This window comes from Lemur catta, chromosome 14, assembly GCF_020740605.2.
Source record: "Lemur catta isolate mLemCat1 chromosome 14, mLemCat1.pri, whole genome shotgun sequence".
NCBI classification, from domain to species: domain Eukaryota; kingdom Metazoa; phylum Chordata; class Mammalia; order Primates; family Lemuridae; genus Lemur; species Lemur catta.
Window position 1 is genome coordinate 50,679,923 of NC_059141.1, and position 20,529 is coordinate 50,700,451.

The 20,529-nt window shown below is 55.8% G+C and overlaps 1 protein-coding gene across 1 annotated transcript in view; it reads right to left on the bottom strand.

The window, feature by feature from the left end:
- Positions 1–20,529, bottom strand: part of LOC123650386 (cadherin-23-like) — a 294,848-nt gene that overhangs the window by 41,316 nt on the left and 233,003 nt on the right. The window contains exons 12-14 of the mRNA XM_045569214.1: positions 18,248–18,253; positions 16,216–16,365; positions 15,569–15,727 (exon numbers count right to left, since the gene is read on the bottom strand). Coding sequence (XP_045425170.1) covers positions 15,569–15,727; positions 16,216–16,365; positions 18,248–18,253 — 315 coding nt within the window. The remainder of the gene's footprint in view (positions 1–15,568; positions 15,728–16,215; positions 16,366–18,247; positions 18,254–20,529) is intronic.

Consider the following 20,529-nt stretch of genomic DNA (forward strand, 5'->3'; position numbering starts at 1 on the left):
GTGACGGGGAGTCGGTGGACCCACACCCCAGCCTCCTCGCCATGAGCTGGCATAACTCGGAGGCACAGCCTCCATCCCAGAGTCCCAGTGGGACTGAGACCCAGTTGCCCACAGTGGAAACTGGCTTCACCATGCAACCTTTAGCCACCTTGCCTCACTTCCCCACCGCCTGCCTTCGTTCCCTGGGATCGCTTCCTGAGTAAGCTGCCTGCCCTCCAATCCTGTCTCAGCGTCCGCTTCTGGGAGAGCCAGACCTAAGTCAGCACCCCCACGCTGGATGCTGGGGACACACGGGGAGCCAGCCAGTGTGCTCACAGCTGCAAGTGGCTCAGGGTCTGTTAGTCGCTGGCAGAGCTGGGATCCCAGTGTGATGGTCACAAAGACACAGTAAAGTGAAAAAACAAAACGAAAAACCCAAAAAACCCAAAAAACCCACCCCTAAGCCCTTTTACAACACTGTCCCTTCTCTAAAGCGCTTGGGTTTGTGAAGACTCAATTGAGTGACGTTTTGTTTTTCTTAAATCACATCTGATCACCAAACAAAGAAAGCTGGGATGCAGAAAGCTTTTTTTCCCCTGCAGATGCAGGAGCAGGGAGGATGGCTGGCCAGGGGCAAGTGAGACAGTCACAATCAGAAAGGACTTGGGGCCTCTCTGGGGCCGGTTATCAAGCTGGGATTGTGTGGTAGAGGAGAAGAGGAGGGTGTCAGGGAGATGTGGGGACAGACCCTGTGTCTGAGGTTCCGTTAAGTGGGACCTTATGCACTGAGGAGCTGGGAGCAGAGGAAACACCAGTCCAATCAACCCCTGGGGGTGCAGCTCAACCAGGGCTGGGAACGCCCAGCCCACCGTAAAATGCATCTCAGCAGTGCACCCCCCAGGCTGAAGCCTGCCCCTGTTGGATACGTAGGTGACAGGCAGCTCCTGGGCTAGCGGGGGAGTGGAGAGAGGCACCTGGGCGGGGGCTGGTCACCACCCATGCTCCAGGCATGTGTCCTCACGCCAAGGTGACTGGGCGCCTGGCAGGACACCCCCACACCTGCTGTCATTGGTGGGTGCTTATTGGGCCGGCACGCGCAGCTCGCTAATGAACCATATTGATTCCACATTCTCGTGTTGTCTCCCTAAATGGCAAGCTACACATCTGATAGATTAAATACCCACACGATTGCCCGCCTGACATCTCCATCACGCCGCCCGCGGGTCCCTAATGAATTTGACAGCCCCACACCGCCAGAAGAAATTAAGGTCAAAGTCCGACGCAGGAAATATAAATCACCCATGATCTCTGAGACCAGCAGAGGGCTGCAGCCCCGGCCCCTCACTCACCTGGGCCAATGCAGCCCAGGGCTGCTCCGTGAGAGTGACACGCGGACTCTGCATGGGCACGCAGGGTGGGAGGGGGCGTGCTGGGAGCACTCCTGCCAGAGAAGCAGCCCCCACCCCCAGGCTCCTGGCATTTGGGTTCCCCACTCCTCTGCCCACCCCACCCGCAGTAGTCAGAATGTTCTAACACAGGCCGGAGAAACCCACTGAGAGGAGAGCCAACTCTCTTTTATAAAGACTCGCTTCCCCGGGAGTTCAAAACACTCTGCCCACACTGTTCTAAAAATGTCCCCAGAAGGCAGAGGGTTAGGCAGCATTCTCATTTTGCAGATGGAGAAACTGAGGCTTAGAGAGAAAAGGGGCTGGCCCAGGACTATTCAGTGAGTCAAAGACCTTGATCTTCTGACTCCAAGTTTACAGGTCTTAATACAGTGGAAGCCTGAAGGGGTCTTTTGTCCTGGTCTTGTTTCTCCTCTAGATGGGTGAGGTACCCCTGCAGGTGGCTGGGCGGGCAGAGGGAGCCTTAGACCTGAGTTCAGGTGGGATGTCGCTAATCAAGTTCAGTTTGTATCTCATTATTGTATCTTTGGCCCCACAGTTTCACCAGGCTCTGGGGGAGTTCAGTCTCCATCAGGGGGCTGTGTCACCTCATGGTTAAGAGAAGGGACTGTGGCATCCTAGAGACAAGGGGGTTCATACCTCAGCTCTGTCCTTTCCATGGTGTGTCATCTGGCACACAGCTAACTTCTCCGAACCTCAGTGCTCTCATCTGTAAAATGGGAGGCTAACTTCGACCTCCCCAGGTTGCCATGGGGATTTGGTAACACATATGTAAGGTGTGCAGATTGGCACTGGGCACTGAATATTGGTACCTATCATTTGTTTAGCACTTATTCTGTGTCAGGCACTTTACCTGTATTCTCTCATTGAATTCCCACACAAATCCATAAGGAACTATCATCATCACTGTTTTCCAGAAGAGGAAACTGAGGCACACAAAGACTATTTGGCAGAGATTTCACATCCATGCTCCCTTTCTCACATTAACAGCTCTGGGCACAGTGCTACCTGGAAATACTGTTCATAAAATCCCCAGCCTCCTTTGCAGCTAGGCACAGCCACATGACTACGTTCTGGCCAATGAGATAAAAGCTCAAGTTTGCAAGACATTTCCAGGAAGTCTCCTTAAAAGGGAGAAAGGAGGAAAGAAAGAACTCTTCACTTCCTCTAACCTGTAGCTTGACATATGGGTGTGATGGCTGGAGTTCTAGCAACCATCTTGGACCATGAAGACGAGGCCACACCCTAGGAATGGCGAAGAAGAGAGCTGGAAGGAGCCACCCACGGCTGCTCACCTCTACGCTGCTTTCACATGGGAGAAAAACACACTTTGATCTTACTTAAGCAACTGGTTTTGAGGTCTCTGTTGCTGGTGGCTGTGTGGGGTCACTGCTGATATAAGTAACCTATTCGAAGTCTCATAGCTCAGAAATGGCTGAGTCAGACTCAGACCACCCAAGTCTAAGTCTGGAGCGTGTGCTGGGGTCTTTACCCTTCTGCCTCTGTAGTGAGCGCTTCGAAACATGAGTTGGTATCATCATCATCATCAGATGGTAAAGCAGAGAAGGCTCCTTCCAGAGATGTTCAAACTTAGGTCAGCACCCATTAGTTGGTCATGAAATCAATCTAGTGGGTCATGACTAGCATTTTAGAAAACGAAATCTAGTAGAATAAAAAGAAAATACTAGGGTGTATTATTGCATGCAGTCAGGAAATACTGTTTTGTTCTAGACAGGTGAGTGTGAGTGTGTATCCTGGGTCATGAAGTTAAATAGTTTTTACTATGGATCATAGTTCAAAAAATTTTTTTGAAAAACACCAAACAAACCAACAGGCATATGGGACTTTGAGCCACTCCAGGAATGAGCTGGAAGGAATCACAGCCACCATCCTTCCTGCAGCGATTGTATAATACAGCAAGATTAATTCACCCCAAACCCACAGGCCCAGCTCCACCTCTCCCTGGACATCTGGGGGCCCCACACACCTGCTCCCACGACAAACTCTCAGGCCGAGGCCCTGGTGGCCACTCCTGGTCACTCCCACCCTTGTCACCTGGGTGCCAGGGCTCACGACCTTCCCAGCATGTGGCACAGGTGGACTTTGTACAGGCACGCGGTTTGCAGCACTTATGAACTCATTCTGGCCCTGGCCACTTGTACGGCTACCCACTGTCCCCTCACCCAAGGGGAGCATTTTCTTTGCTCGGTGTCCTCTGAGCAATTGCCTGAGTCGGGACAAGCAGCAGCTAACCTGCTGGAGGGTGAGTTCTGGCGGGCTCTGCGCAGGAGGGTACTTAGTCTGGGGGCAGGCGGTCACGTGTTGTTGGCACAGGGGGCCGCAGAGAGCACCAGCACAACCCCTTCATTTTCCAGACGAGGACACTGAGGCCCCTGGAGCCAGGGACCTGCTCAAGGTCACCTGGTGAGTGAGCGGCTCCCGCCACGCATGCCCACTTTCCTGGACTCTGGAGACGGCCCCTTCCAACAGCAGGCGGGAGCTGGGCTTGGGGGTGGGCTCCTGGTGGGGGCTGGCAAAGGGAGGAGAGTCCAGGGGCTTTGGAGCCAGGCAGACCAGGGCTTGGATCCTGGCTTGGCCACTCACTAGCTGGCTGACCTCGGGCAGGTTACTTCCTTCTCCGGGCCTCAGTTTCTACTGTACGATGGGGACAGAAGAGATGAGGGACATGTGCTGGGCATTTATGAAGCTCACAACGCCCGTCCTCAGGCCTGTGATGATTAACAACGGGGCCCTCTTGTTTGGGCAAAGAGGCCAAGTTAGCAGCAGACAGAGCTTCTCCTTGTCAAGGACGGTGGGTTCTGGAGGTACCAGTGACAGAGGCTCTGGAGTGCTTTAAAGGCGGGACAGGCAATGGGGCCTCACAGCAATTTGCCAAAAATCAATTTGCTGAATGACGAGTTCGCTGGAAACTGTCGGACCTCACACAAGGTCCAGGGCAATTCGCTTCAGGGGCAGAGGTAGGGGAGCCCCAGTTCCACATCCTGACTCAGGCCTGGTTAGCACCCCCTAGCCCTGCCCAGGCTCCTTCCAGAAGCCCAGGGTAGCGGCTACAGAAGGCAGCAGCCTGCTGTGTACTTTCTCTCTCTCTCTCTCTTTAGCACCTGTCCTACCTCTCATTCCATCCCATTTAGGTTTCACCAATTGATATTTAGATTAAAGAGATAAACACAGGCAAGGAGCACACAGGCCTGACAGTCAGAGGACTCTAGACCTGTCAATCACCATCAGCCAGCTCAGCTTCCTCCAGCTCCCGCCCCCAGCCCCTCTGATCTGAGATGAACCACAAAGCCCATTAATGGGACCCAGAAGTATAGCCTTAGACTCGCCCAAACAGGAGAGGGTGTATCTACAAAGGCCAGGCTGGGGTGACCAGAGAGAGAGAGAGAGAGAGAGAGAGAGAGAGAGAGAGACTCTCTCTCCCCCCCTCCCTCCTTCCTCTTCCCCACCCCAGGCTGCAGATAAAGAATTCAATTTTCTTTTAAACGGTGGGGAAATTGGAAGAGATTTTGTTCTGCTTAAGCACAGCTGGAGTCTCAGGTCTCAAGGGTTTGAGAACAATGAGATCAATTAAGATGCCAACGGTGAGGGGTGTCAGGTGGGGCGGGGAGAGCACCAGGTGGGGGCTGAGCAGGCCCAGGCCTGGCGGGCAGTCTGGCCTCCAGCCTTGCCCAGGCAGAGGGCTGGGGCTGCCTTCCCTACCCTGACTGTCTGTCCTCTTGGGTTGTGCTAAGGTATGCAGACCCTTCCCCTTGGGTCGTGTTACCATCTCTAAGACTTACTAATAATTCATGTTGGCAATTTTTGTCACCAGTTTTATACAACAGTTAGAATTAAGTCGAACCAATGCTAGCAGAAGCAGGAGACACTGCTGTTTTAGAAAGCCATGGAGAAGCCCGGATGCCTGGCACACACAGGCACTGGCACGCTTTGGGGGCACTTGCTGCATGCAGGCCCTAGACTATGACCTTAACAGACATTTTACAACATTGCTGAGGTAGGAATTATTCTCCCCATTCTATAGAGGAGGAAATGGAAACCCAGGGACAGTCACCTGCCCAAGGCCAGCTTGCTGGTAGGAAGCTGAGGCAGGACACCAGCCCGGGGCTGTCGCCCACCTAGTCAGGTGGAGATGAAGGTGGGTATACCTTGCTGGCCTGGGGGGACAGTGGGGAAGCAGCTTGGGCCTGGGCTGGGGGAAGAGGGTAGGGTCTTGGGAAGGATCTTGAATCTTCCACCTGCTTGGTTGGAGCCCTCGTCCCTCCGCTTCTTGAAGCAGTCTCAGGGTGGGTCTCCAGCGTCCACCCTGGCACCCTCCGTCCCCACCCCCGGCCTACTCTCCACCAGCAGCCACGAGATCCAACCTCAAGTCTCTCCTAGACTCACTCCCCGCCCCACGGGCTCCCGGGCCCAGCCAGAGTGAAAGGCCTCACCACCTCCTGGCCTCGTCCATCCTGCCCCTGCCATCGCACATCCACCATGGCCAGGCTCTGGCCTCACAGCCTCTCACCCACACCCTCACCTCGGCTTCACTTTCCTGGATTTTCAACCTGGATCCCCCCGTGCTTCCTTCTGGGCTCCATCTCATGTCACCTTCTGTGAGAAGCCTTCCCTCCTTGACCTCTTGATATGATCCAGTAGCAACCCCAGCCCTGCCCAGTTATGTCATCCCCATGACACTTACCCCCACCCCGCCTGCTCTGACTTTCCTTGTTCATCATCTGTCCCCTGCCCTTGGAATGGACAGGGACGTCTGTGTGTCTGGCTCACCGCTGTCATCCTAGACCCTTAATAAATAGTCACTGAGTGAGGGACTGTATGGTAGGTGCATCTGGAGGGCACCCTTTGCCCCAGAGGGTGCAGAGTCCTGCTCTGGGAGGGGAAGGGGACAGCAGACAGTGGAGGCAGACACGGGTGTCAGAGGGCCAGGAAGCCCCAGGGTACCCGGCTTGCCCAGCAGCAGGGAAGCAGGGTCAGCTCCTGCTCAGCTGTCTATGGCGCAGGCTGAGGGGCTGGGCAGATTTCAGCCTTGACTTGGACTCATGTGCCTGATTAGGAATAAGAAGCCCAGGGATCCTGCAATCGGGTGGCCTTGGTCCCTGGGCTGGGGTCTGCATCTCCAGGCCCCTGTCTGATCTGCAAAGGGCATTCAGAAGCCATCTAGTCTACCCTCTCCTTGGACTGAGCAGGAGACGGAGGCCCACTGGGGGACAAGATGGCACAGGCCACACAGCGAGTGAGTCCTGGAACCCCGGCCTTGGGGCTCTCTGGCCAGCAGTCTCCTCTGTGCCCTCAGCCCCAGAGGGGAAATGCAGGGAGCCTGGCACATACAGTGAAATGTGGGGTTATGAGGCTTTGGACTCGGACAAACATCCCTGCTAGCAACTGCCTGGGTGACCTTGTATTACAATTAACCCTCTCTGTGCCTCAGTTTCCCCACGAGGCCTCTGCCTACCTTCTTCTCCTGCCCTCATCCCTTCCTCCAGGAAGCTGCCCTAGATGCCCCAGACCACAGGAGTCAAAGCTACTTTGTGTTGCACACCCCAGGGGTGGGGACAGGAGACAGAGCAAACCACTGGGAAAGGTTTTCAGTGGCTCCGGCAAGAAAGTAGCGGCGAGAGCCCTCTGTGAGGGGAGGGCAGCCAGGGAAGCGAGGTGCAGAGCGTGCTGGGGACCCAGAGAGGGGGCACTGGCCAGTTACCAGGGACAGGACTTCTCAAGGGGGGGCTGCCAAGTGGGCTGGCCCTTAGGGTCAGCAGATTTTGATACCCTCAAAATAGGAGGGAGAGGCGGGGCAGGGGGAGTAGTGTGAGCAAAGACACCGCCACAGTAATGCAGGGAGGACCGAGGCTCCAGGTGGGCAGGAGACAAGGGGGTGAGGGGTGTGGGGGGCAAGGGCTGCAAAGCAGCTCAGGGCCAGGTGGTGGAGGCCTTGAATGCCAACCCAGGCCTAGGGGTTTGGACTCTATGGCCAGGGAGTGCCTGGGGGCAGCAGGGATTGCTACCCTCTCCCTCCCTCCCTCCTTCCTGGACACAGGATGTGAAGGGTTCCCTTCTGCGGCTCTTCTGCTTGTTTGTGCAACACCCAGGAGGAGGGAGGGGCACTGCTGTCTGTGGCACTGTGCTCACACGTGCCATCTCCGTAAAGTGGCACTGAAGTGGAGTGAGCTGTGAGTGCTTCTAAGGCATTTGCATTTGTGTAATTCCTTGACGTTCCTCCCATTGAGAGTTGGGGGGGTGCGGGGGGACATGCCCCTTCCCCTTGACTCTGGACTTGCCGCAGTGACTTAGAACCAACAGACTTCAGGAGAAATGATGCTGTATGACTTGGGGGCTAGGTCAGAAGAGGCCATGCAGCTTCTGCCTGGTTCCCTCGGGACACTCCCTCCCCAGAGGCCTCCCCTGAGCTGCTGCCACTCAGAACCCTGTGCTCAGGCGACGACCGTCCAGCTGAGTCCATCCTTCAGCCAGACCAGCCCAGGCACCAGGCACGGGAGTGAGAGGCCACCACCGAAGGGGATCGTCCAGGCCCCACTGTCCCAGCCTCCAGCTGGTCGGGTCACCCCAGGCCTCCCCTGCTGTACTCTTTCCAGATTCCTGACCCCCGAATCCAGGGGTGTAACAAAATGGCTGTTGTTTACTATGCTAAGTTTGGGGTGGTTTCCTACACAGCAATAGGAACTGAAACGAGCTCTGTGAGAAGGGAAGTCCCCAGCACATTGCTCGGAGTGCGGTACGAAGTTAGCCTCTACTGTCTACCCACGGACTGTCGAATGGAGGAAAACCACGGAGAACCACCGAGTTTCTGGGAGCAGAGAATTATAAAACCGCTGTAGCAGGGCAAGCTGTATAATCCACAGGGCCCTTTGTGCAAAAAGTATTCAGAACTCCAAGATGGCCACAGCAGAGCACTAACCCAAGTGTGGGGCTCTTCTGAGCCCAGGTCCCTGCGTCACTGCACACCTGGTAGCATTTATCGTCTGCCTCTCTCCTAAGAGTCTTGGTTCTTTCCCGCAGTCTTATTTAACCTTCCTCTGTGTTCCGTTCCATGAGGCTGGAGCCTGTGTGTTGGATTCCCAGGGTTGGGCACAGGCAAGAACTCAATCAATGTGCCCAGAGTCCAGGGAAGTCGGAGCCAAAGGCAGAAAATCTAGGAACCCAGAGACCTAAGCTTAACAGCCAGTGATCTCTAAAGCTCCGCTGACCCCTGAATAGATGGAACAAACCTTCGCGGTGGAGAAGAATAACAATAATAATACTAGTAATCACAGCTGTCATTTCCCCATTTGATGCACTAAGTGCTTTAAATGCCCTGTCTCTCTTAATCACGAGATAAGTATCTTATTATTACCCCCACAGCAAGCTCTGGAGACTGAGGGTAGGACAAAGCTAAGCACCTGCCCAGGGTCAGAGACAGCAAGCGGCAAAGCCAGGATTTGAACCTGGGTCTCTCTGGTTTCAAAGCCTTGCTCCTAGCAAGCTTCCCTCCTGCAGTGGTTGATGTAGCCAGGACATCTCCACTGATGTTACAGAGCAATATGCCCTTCTGCTAGGGACTGAGGGAGCAGGGAGAAACTGGGGTGAGTCCCAGGGAGCACCATGGAAGTCCCAGGGAGGGGACTGGACACCTCAGATCGCCTGGCTGGGCCATTGGCTTCCCAGCACCCTGGGTGGGGCCCATGTTAGATGTTTCGGATTCAGCAGTAGGGGGGCAGGGGTGATCTCTGAGTCTGCTGGCTGGGGTGTCCTGGCAGTCACAGAGCTGGGGGAGAGGCCCTGGAGCCTGACAGCTGATAGAAGAGGCCCCCTGCATTTGAAGTCCTCCAGGATTGAAGCTGAACTTCACCAGGGCAGCCTGGGGCAATGACATCACACCCATCTTTTCCCCTTGGTGTCAATGGTGTTTGCTGTTGGTGTAGAGGAAGGAGAGAAGGGGACAAATAGCCACGGGGCTGGCACTGGCAGCAGGGCTGTGTGCTGGTGTGGCAGGGGAGGGAGGAAAAGCCAGTTAGCTCTGGGAGTGGGAGGTGAAGGCCTTGGGAATCTTCCCCAAACTTCCAGATGGGGGATGGGAGAGGGAGGGGCAGGGCAGGAGAGGGGCTCTAGAGGCCAGTGGGTGGGTGCGGGACCCTTAAAGGGTGGGAGGCAGGTCCATGTTGCTGAGAGTAAAACTAAACTGCAAGAGCGAGCCTCCTTTCCTCTTGGGCAGAGCAACTGGGATCACAGCCTCACGGGGCCAGAAGGCCTGGAGCCAGCACCTGGCCCCATCACCTCACCGGGTCCCCAGAGGCTCGGCGCTAGCCCAGGTCACACGGCTGCTGAGGCAGGGCTGCGACCCCGAGGTGGTGTCCCTGTCAGGGCTGGTGCTCCACAGAGCCTCAGCCAGGGGTCAGGCACGACTTGCTGCCATTTCCTGAGCGTGTTCCCAGCCAGGCTCTGTGCTGAGTCTCATTCGGTTCTCACAACACCCTCCCAGGTAGGATCCTAGCAGGTCCTCTCCCCCACGCCACAGAGGAGGGAAGTGAAGCGTGTCCAGGGCCCACCGTGGCAGAGCTGGGCTCGCACACAGGCCGAAGGGGGTGGCGGGCAGCCAGATCAGACCCTCAGGCCAACGACATATTAGTAACACCCACTCCTGATATCTGCCAGTCTTAACTACTTAATCCGCGTCTCTGCACTGTGTCTCCGGACAACCCAGCCGTGCAGGCTGCGCAGTGCTACATTCCCGCCTGAGAGTAAGAAAGCCACATCCCAGGAAGGAGGGAGCAGCCCACTTGAAACAGGGTTCCAGGTCCTCCCTGATGACTTATGACCCTGCCCAAGATGTCAGCAGCCTCTCAGGGACAGGCTGGGAAGGGGGGCAGGGAGGCGAGAGAAGAGTGTGCCTTCCGGCCCCATCAGGCCTGCCTGGAGCAGAGAGGTGGTGCTCTAGCCCAGGGCTGAGCAAACTTGAGCTGCTCCTGGGGCCCACACCTGCCCGGTCAAGACTGTCATGTGCCTCTCCTTGCTTTGACTTCCTGACTGGGGAAGAAGCCTGTCTGTCTGACAGTCCATCTTCTGCCCATTTCTGCTGGGCCCCACCTGCCTGGAGCAGAGAGTGAATGCCCTGGAGTTCAGGAAGCTCCGCCCCAGGGGTGGCCTCCCTCCCAGCTGCTGTCCTTCTTCAGTGCACTTCCCCTTCCCTACTGCCCAGGGGACATGGAGCTAATAAATACAGGGACGTGAGCCCTGTACTGCAGGAGGCCAAGCTGGCTCCTTGCACATCCCACGTACAACCTCTGCCAGCTGTTTCCAAATGCCTGCCACTGCCATAAGGATGGAATAGGCAAGGGTGGGTGAACGGTTTGATACAGGCCTTCCCCACTGTCAGAACAGCACCCCAACAGGCATATTTGGGGTATCAATGTGAAAAGAAGAGAGACAGCCAAGCCCATTTATTTCAAAGGAGCAGGACCACACCTCCCTGCACATCACACTCCCCCACACTGCTGCATTCCAGTCACAGGGCCTTTGCACATGCTGCTGTCTTTCTCCACCATTCTTCCTTCTCCTTGTTTACTTGTTAATGACTACCAAATGCCACTTCCTCAGGGAAGCCCTATTGGACCCCAGTCAAAGTCAGGCACCCTGTTATAGGTTCTCATAGCTCCCTGATCTCTCCATCATAGCAAGTAATATTTAATATAAAGTAATATTTAATGTAAAGATTCATTTCTTAGTCAGGCTAGGTAGTCATTCAACAAACATTTGTTGAATGAATGAATGAATGGTTGGATTACTCTTGTAGCTCTTGTACTGTCCAGAGGCACCCACAAACCCTGCCAGATCTTAGACATTGACTGGCCAGGCTGCAGGGCTGCCCCATGCCTAGCAGGCTCCCAGGACAAGACGTTCCTTTCCATCTGACTTCTGTCGCCAGGTCAGGAGTCAGGATTGGAAGGCCGGAGTCATGGAGAGGTCCAGGGGTGTGAGACGGAAACAAACCATATATGGGGAGCTTCCAGCATCATCCACAAACTTGTCTATGCACGTACATGTACACACACGTATATATGTGTGCATGCCATGTGCGTATATTGTGTGTGCACACATACTTGAATGTATGCAGTGGCAACACGTATATGTACTGGCACACACACAAGCATACACATGTGTACATTGTATACACATACCTCTGAGTGTACGTGGTTGCAAACCCATGTACGTGCACGGGCACACAAAAGCATGCCTGTCCACACACACATACTCCCACACACAACCCACAAGTATACCCACACGTGTGTGGGTACATATACCCCTGCACTCCCTCCCCTGCGTGGTCACCCTTCAGAGGCCCAGCTCCTGCGGACACTCATCCTGAGTCCTTCCTCCTCCCAGGAAGCCTTTGCTAAAGAAGACAGCCCTGGCTGCCCTGGGATTCCTGCTTCCCTGAGCCAAGTGCTCAAGCCTCCCTGACCTCAGTGACAAAGCTCACACGGCTCTGATCCCCGAGCTGCTTGAGGCCCAGAGAGGTGAAAACTCACCCGATGGTGCCCAGGTTCTAAGGGTCCACAGCACCACCCAAGAACACAATGCTTGCAGTGACCCTGTGGCCTGTCCCTATGGGTGCTGCAGAGAGAATTAACACTCTCCAGCTCTCTTTACCCTCAGCTCTGAATGTTGCTACAAGGACAAGGCTCTGTGGTCCAGCACAGAACCTTCTGGATGGGCAGCTGACCGGTTAAGAACCTGTGGCTTGGGGTCAGGAGTCGGTGTGAATTCTAGTTCAGTCACTTACTAGCCCTGGGACCCTGAGCAAGTTACTAACTGACCTGACCCTTAGCTTCCTCATCTGTAAAGTGAGAATAACGGCATCTACTGACCAGGTTAGAAATGCAATTGACCCTTGAACGGCACAGATTTGAACTGCGTGGGTTCATTTATATGTGAATTTTTTTCAACCAAACACGTGGATTGAAAATGGAGTATCTGAGAATGAGGAACCCACACAAACAGAGAACTGAGTTTTCGTATGTGCGGGTTCTGCAGGGCCACTGCGGGACGTGAGTATGTGTGGATTTCGGGGAGGGGGGATGCTGGAACCATGCCCTGCGGATACTGAGAGACGACTATAAGGTGTATAAAGTGCATGGTTTATAGTTAGTATTCAATAATCACAGCTGTTGAAATGACTGTCATAGTAGTAGTAGCAGCAGTAGCAGAACTAATAGTGTCAGTCCTCAGAGGTCACCTCAGCTATCCCCTGCCTCTGGCATGAGTGCCCCAGGCACTAAGTCTAGAAGGTACCACAGGACACATTTTAATCTACTGTCTTTGTTTTACAGATGAGATGCTAAGACCAAAAGTACCTTCTGTCTGACTCACCCAAGCAGGAGCAGGGTTAGGGCAAAGGGTGAAGCCTCTGAACTCCAGGTCCTCACTCTGTCCCCACCACCAGTGGGAGCTCATTCTGCTGTTACTGGAGGCTGTAAGGGCCTCAAACCCTGGGATGGGGGCGGTCCAGGAGCAGGGAGGTGAGGTCTGGCCCCTCCACCCCCACCAGGACACCCAGGCTGGCAGGGACAGCCCTTCCTCTGCCAGCTTCCCCAAACCACTGTTAAACCGCCACCTTCCCCCAGGACAGGGGACCGGCCACTGAAGCAGCGTCATGCCAGGGCGGGGGGTGGGGAGGCCCCTTGCAGCAGGCTCTGCTCCTGCCTTTGGTGCAAATTAAAACATTTTCCTTTTCTTCATAATTTTTTTTCTGACACAACTGCCCATGAAACATTTTAATAACATCCCAGAAAAGGTCAGAGAGAAGGAATTTCACAGTCCCTGAGCAGGCAGCTATAACTTCAGCCCCTCCTGCGGCAAAGGAGGTGGGGAGATCAGGCTGACCCCAGGCGTGCGCGGAGGACGGCAGGGTGGGGAGGCCAGGGCAGGGCGGGCGGTGTGGGTGGCGTGGCCCGGAAACTTGCTGCCGGCTAGGAGCTCTGGAAGCATCTTGGGGAGACCAGGAGATGCTGGCGGGTGGGTGGGTGATCCAGATGCTTTTACATCCTCTTTACAGCAACTGGGAGGTGTCCTGCCCACTTTGTAGATGAGGAAATGAAGGTGCTCAGGTGATACGGATGGGCCAGCACACAGGTCCTGAGCTCCTAGGCACACGGCCCTGCTGTGACAGCTATCGTGTACTACAACAGCCCCTCGCACCTCACAGTTCCACAAACCCTGGGGCTGGGGCTGGAGAAGGAGGTGGGTGAGGCTTGGGATGAAGGAATCGGGGAACCGGAGGCTGGGTGGATCAGTCAGCCCTGGGCAGAGGCCCTTGGTGGCCACAGAGGAGCCTGAGCTCATCTGTGAACCACCCGAGGGGGCCCGGGAGAGGGACTAGAGGAGGGTCAGGTGGGTCCACTGCAGGCCCTGGTCCAGCTCTGGATAAAAACCGGTCTCGGGGGTGCATATCTGCCAGAGTCCGCCCCCCAGTGCCAGCCCAGACTGGACTGGGCCTGACACACCTGTCCTTGGCACCTCTAGCCAGGGGTGTCTCTTCTCACACTTCACATCTTACCCTTGCTCCGTGGGTTTCCCCCAACCCTTCCCCAGAGCCACAAGAACTTGGAACTGCCAAGTGAGAACCCCTGTCCCCAGCAAGAATGCCAGGAAGGAATCCTCTGATGCCCACCAAGGCCGGATCTGATGCTAGAATTCTTTGCCACATGGTCCCAGACCTGTGGGGCACAGGGCCTCCAGCCCCTGCGCGGCCCCTGAAGCCCGGGCTGCTTGGGTGCCCTTTACCTTGACGTTCAAAGGTGGGCAGGGGGCTGAAGACACTCCTTTTGGGTCCAGAAGGCCAGAGCCTCTGGCACTAGCTCTCCGAGAGGCTGGAGGAGGGTCCCGGGGCCTCCAGCACCAGGAGATTTATTACAGGGAGCAACCTGGTGAAAGCCGGGGAGCCAGGGGCTGGAGGAAACAGCTGCAGCAGACTTATTGTTTACATCTGACGGCCTGACTAGCTAAACATCTGTTTGAAATATTAATAACTGTCAGATGGGAAGGCCTGGGGGCTCAGTGTGGTTTCAGACCATCTGTCTGTAGAGTAAACACACTTTGAAGCGGGGTCCTGGTATCACAGGCAACATCCTCTGCTTGGGTTGGGGATGAAGAAAGACATAGACATAAGGACTCTGGGAGCTGCAGGTGGGCAGGGCGGGGCCAGCAGTGAGTTAAATGCTGTAACATTTATTGAGCACCTACTATGGGCAAAGCCCTGAGCTTGTGTAGCACACATCTACCACTTTGATCTGCTCAGCATCCAACCCCTTGTCTTCTTACAATCGAAGCCCCCTCCCTATTTTCAGCCAGTGTAATTTGGACAGGCCTGCCTCCACCCCTGGCTCCATGAGGGGGAGTGTGACTCATCCCTGGCACACCAGAATCACAATTGGTTCCAGGATGGCCCAAGAGCTGGGCCAATGAGAATCCACTGGAACTACTGAAAAAGAATTTTGCCCACTAGAGTTGATAAATTGGAAAAAAGTCAGCCTAGAGGCTGTCCCTCTCTGCCAATACAAAAAAGCAGAGCCCAGAGCTGGAGACAGGACTCCGGCACGATTGAGTGTTGGGATGTAGCCATGCCTGAAATCACTTAGACATTTTAGTTGTATGAGCCAACCCTTTTTTGCTTGAACCACTTCAGGGTTTCTGTCCCTTGCAACCAATGGTACCGACTGATACAAATGGACACTGGGAGGGCCCCTTGTCAAAGGGCAAGTCCCAGCCACCGGCATCCGGCACCCTCAAGGAGCGCGTTCTTCTCTGGGGCCTGTGCCCAGATAGGGAGGGTCGCCCCCCTCGGAGATGGATGGTACCTTCCCACCCCCCCAGGGCTTCCAGGGCTCCCGACCCACCCACACTCAGTCCTTCTCAGGGAAGAGGCAGAAAACCAGTGTCCTCAGCCTAATTTATCACCCCCCAGGTTGGCTCTTTTTCCATGTTGCAGCCTAGGCCAAAGGAGCCCCATTACAGAGCCCAGAAGCCTTCATACATCAACAAACACAGCCTCTGGGGACTTGGGGGCACCCCTTTCCCCAATTGCCCAAACTCCATGGACAAAATCCCTCTGGGTGCCTCACTCTGGTCTGCCCCAGAGAGCTCAGCGGCCTTGTAGGACAACGAGGACTCACCAGGACTGTCAGCACGGAAGTCCCCATGGTGACGTTCTCGTATAGGCTGACGTTGTACAGCGGCTGGCTGAAGATGGGCCGGTTGTCATTCTCGTTGATGAGGGCAATCTTCACCTTGGCATAGCCCACATGGTCGGGCACGCTCTCATTGGCAAAGAGCTGGTGTGCAGAGGAGGGGCCCAGGTAAGCCCCGACATGTTCCCAGGGCCCTCGTCCCCATAAGTCCTCCTTGGGCCAGTCCCAGCCTAGAGCACCTGTTAGAGCCACGGCCCATTCCAGCTGTGTCCTACTGTCAGCCCCTCTGTCACTGCTCTACAGAGCCAGGGATGGCTGCTGATTCTGCCAGGGAGGGGGCTGATGGGGGCTGGGCTGGGAGACGGGCAGCAGAGCCTCCTGATGCGGTTCTGAAGCCGTGACGGTGCCTGGTAAAATTCCACTCAGTTCCTGGACATTTCCTGTCCTCCTTGGAAAGGGGAGGCTTGGCCCGGCCCCTGCCACCTCGCAGGGGGCTTCTCTGGTCATACCCGCAAGGGAAGGTGGGGAGCAGCGGAGGCGGGATTTAAGGCAATGGTGTGACCCCCCTCACCCGGACTCCCCTGAAATCACCCCACCCGGCCCAAGGACTGGGGAGTGGGGGTGGGGCTTACGTCGAAGTCGTAGCGGTCCACGGTCTCGTAGTCCAGTGGGATGGCCACCCGCATGCGAATGTCCGCCTTCCCTTGGACGGAGGTGGGGGAGATGATGAAGTGGTGGGAGTTGTTCCCCACCAGGTACACCTCGAACATGCTGTTCAGGCCCTGGGTCAAGAATGGAGGAGAAACCAGTCAGAAAGGGCGCGGTGGCCAGGGCCCCCCCGAGGGCGAGCGGGAGCTACCCCTGTGGGGGCGGTGGGTGAGGTGGGGGCAGAGCAGGCCTTTCCTGGCCCAGCACTCAGACCCCACCTGCCCGTGTCTAGGCCCTCTGGAACTTTCCTCTGGCTTTTTCGCCATCCTCATCCTGTTGGATGTCCACAATGTCCCCTCCAGATGGCTTGGTTCACTTCCATCTCCTGCCCTCTTTCTCTGCCCCAGTAACCCCACCTGGGGAGGGACCCGCCAGCTGCAAGACCCAGCAGAGAGATGGAGGAAAGGGCAGAAAGGGGTAAGAAGGGAATGGAGGGAAGAGAAGCAGTTAAGTGGCCACGACAGGCTTGGACAGGAGAGGACACGAGGGACGAGGCTGCTGCTGCGCCCCCTTCCTCCTCTGGAAGCAGCCACTCAGGGAGCACACTGGGTTGCCTGCACATGAAATGGAACAACCCAGAAGACCGAGTGGCAAAGTGAACTGCCACATACCCCACACTGTGGCCAGCCCTGGAGGACACTGGATCCCAGGCTGAGCATGGAGCAGCCACCCCATCATGGGCTCTGCTGTGTCCCCAGGGCCCAAGCCATAGTTTCAGGAGCTGGGGGGTGGGGTGCCTCACTCTAGCTCAGTGTTTCTGATCATTCTAACCAGCCTGTGGCTCACAGAGCCCTCAGATACCCCACAACTCATCCTCAAAGCACGTGATGTGTCCATGTTACTAGAGTCCCCAGATCAGGAGGAGGAGCCATCGCTGAAGGTGGGAGATGCGGCTTCCTGACTCCCTGAAGTCTGGCCTGCTCGGAATGTGACTCAGCTTCCTTTTCCTGCCTGCATGGGGGAAATTACCCCCACCTCCAAACTCCTCCAGGTGGGCGGCCTGTGACTTGTAACCAGTCCAGAGCTTCCTCCAGACCCTTGTTGCAGATGCCCGGTAGGTCACCAACCGGGGCTCTCAGTCCACAGGCAGGTCCCAGCCCACCCCTGCCCAGTGCCCAGCACAGCCCCTCTGCACTTGGGCCCTTTCCTGTCAAACCAGCCGCTGGCAAAGGAAGCCTGCCTGCTTCTCTTCTTGGTTGCCCAGGGCATACTGGGGACTCCCTTCTGGAACCTGTTCCTGGTGATGGGGGACACCAGGCAACCCTGGCCCCAGAAGCCTTTACATGATCTGAAGGGGATGGTCCCTGCAGGCTGGTTCCTGTCCCACTTAGGGCAGGCTATTCAGCCAGGAAATGACACCCCCAGCGAAGCCTGAGAGTTACTGGATTCTTACGCCCCTGGAGCTGCCCCACAAGTGTGCCACACATTTGTGGAATGAATGCATGTTAATATCTACCCATTGGTCTCCTGAGTTTTTTCCATTTTACAGAACTGGCAAGATAAGGGCACTTGCTGGATTTAAGTTTTTCTCAGAGTCTGTGCCCTGTCCCTGGTACAGAAGGTTTGAGCAGGGTGGAGGAAGCTGAGCCCTCTCTTGCCAATTCTGAGGTCTAGACAAGCAGCAGGGGCTCCCCAAGGGTTGTGGCGGAAACTCTCCTCTGGGCCTGCCGGGCTACAGTTTCCAGTTCTCCCTGGTGTGGAATCCATCCGTCAGGTGGAGGGGACCAATTAAATGCCCGAAGGGGCACTGATAGCCAAAGCCAGTAGAGTGCGACAGCTCTGAACAGGTGACACCAACACCTCTCCTTCCCTGAACCTTGGGCCCTCAACCCCAGGACCTGCAGGCCAGAGAGGGTGAGGGAGGGCCGAGCTGTGCCCTCTTTGACGCCCTCTGCCCGGGAGCCCACTGTGGAGTCCTCCCCAAGCCCAGGCCCTGCCCTTCCGAGGCTCACTTACCAAATTCTGTCAGTGGGAGTCGGCAGTCAAGGATATGGAGACAGACAGAAGCAGCCGGAGAGGTACGGAGAGGAGGAAGGAATCGGAGAGAAAAGTTGGTGAGATCCAGGTCAGGTAAGGAAGGGAAGCCCGAGGCGGACCCCAGGACCACACCTGCCCTAGGGGGGCAGCCCCTCTGGCCTCGGATGGCTGCAGCGCGTGTTTGCGCGGGGGTGCTGGGCAGTGGAGCAGGACAGAGACAAGCCTGGGACCCAGAAGGAAGAGGTGCGGGGCATGATGGGTGCGGAGGCCAGAGGAAGGCAGGGTGCCCGTGTCCCTCATCTCTGTCCACTCCCTCCCAGAAGGCTGCAGCATGGGCTGGGAGGGCGGTGCCCTACCCCGCATCCCACTCCCTGGATAAACCCCTGCAGGAAACAGCCCCAAACACTGTCATGTTTTTATTTTCCTAACATGAAAAATGTCACAGACATGATAAGCAGACACATGGAAAATTTTCCAATAGTTAAAAAGCATAACGGGCACACAACACGGCTCCCTCTCCCCGCTGGCCCAGCTACTCAAAAGCCCAGAGGCAGCCATCACACCCCATTCCCTGGTCTCTTTTCCCAGGAAATCCGAGTGTATATGACCATGATATATGCTCCCTTCTTTGACACGAACGGTAGCATGCTATACACATTGCTCCGTGTCGGGCTTTTTCCATGTAAAACTATGTCTCGGCAATTGCTCCATAACTGCAATGGATGCAGTTGATGATGACGATGATGATGCTAACAAGGACAATAAACAATACAGCACATATTTATGGAGCACCTGCTCTGTGCCAGGCACTGTTCTAAACACCTTATAAGTACCAAGTATTTGCCTCATTTTCCTTAGTGGCTGCAGGGCTTCCATCCCCTGGTTACACAGTCCCCTGTGCAGTTATTCTGGGTGGCCGAGAGCCCCCTGAGGCTGTGGACCGTGCCTCGGGCAGTGTAAACTCCCCATCAGATGAGGACACACAGCGGGTGCTCAGCGGGTGCTGGGCTTCAGCAGCTCTTCCCATGGCCATGGGGTGGAGATGAAGACCCCTCCCGTGGAAAGGGATCTCAGAGAGGTTGAGTGAGCTGCCTGTGCTTGCACAGGGACCTGGCAGCAGAGTGAGGGGTAAGAGCCCGAGCTCAGGCCCAGCTCCCAGGCCAGTGCACCTTCCCGCAACCCCGCGTAGCTTCCCAGGCCAAAGGAAGTGCTGGGCTGGTCGGCGTGGGCACCCCCCGCTGCAGCGCGAGTGCACAGCCTGGGATGCACTGGTCCTGCGGTCAGCAGTGTCAGTCACTGGAGCTGACTGCAATGGCAGAGCTGAGCACTCTGGGCTGAGCCACAGGGGAGGCCAAGCAGGGGAGGCTGCCCTAGGAAGGGGAGTTTTGAGCTGGTATTAGGAGGAAGGTACTACTTTTGGACACTTTTGGACTAGCAGAGAAGGGATTCCAGGTGGAGGAAGTGGCTTTAAACATGATCCTTAGCGTGTCTCAGAATCACCCAGTGGGTTTGTTAAACTGCAGAGTGCTACCCTCTCCCATCCCCCTTCCTTTCCCTGGAATTTCTGATTCTGTAGGTCTGGGTTGGAGGCTGTGAACTTGCATTTTTAACCAAGTTCCAGGTGATGCTGATCCAAGACCACCCTTTGAGAACCACCAGCCTAAGCAAAGGCACAGAGTGGGGAATAAATAATCAATGATTTATTATTATTTGCACAGGACCCATGTTAGGGAAGTTTGGAGCCATGTGCAAGTCACACCAGTGCTGCCCTCACCCAGAATCAGAACTGCCAGCAGAGCTCTAAAGAGAAATGCAGATGCCCAGAGCCACTGTGTCAGAATATCTGGGGGGCTGGGAAAGCTGCATCGTTGCCATGGTCCCCAGGGAACCATGCTGCACAGCCAGGGTTTGGAAGACATCAGTGGGGCAGGGAGAGCAGCTTGCAGATACCCACAGGAGTCCAGAGAGGTGAGCAGGGGACAGGCATAGAGTGGTGACTCCACTGGCCACATACCCAAATCACATGGACAGCTTTAAAATACCCCATGCCTAGGCTGCACCATAGACCACGGAAATCAGACCAGGGGAGGGGCTGGAAACCAAGGCATCAGGATTCTGTTAAGCTCTTCAGATTACTCGTGCCAATGTTCCCCGAAGGGTGAGGACTGCTAGGGTAGAACAGTGGTTTTCCCAGCATCACCTGGGACCTTGCTAGAAATGCAAATGTGGGGCCACGACCAGATAGCTGTGCAGATCAGAAA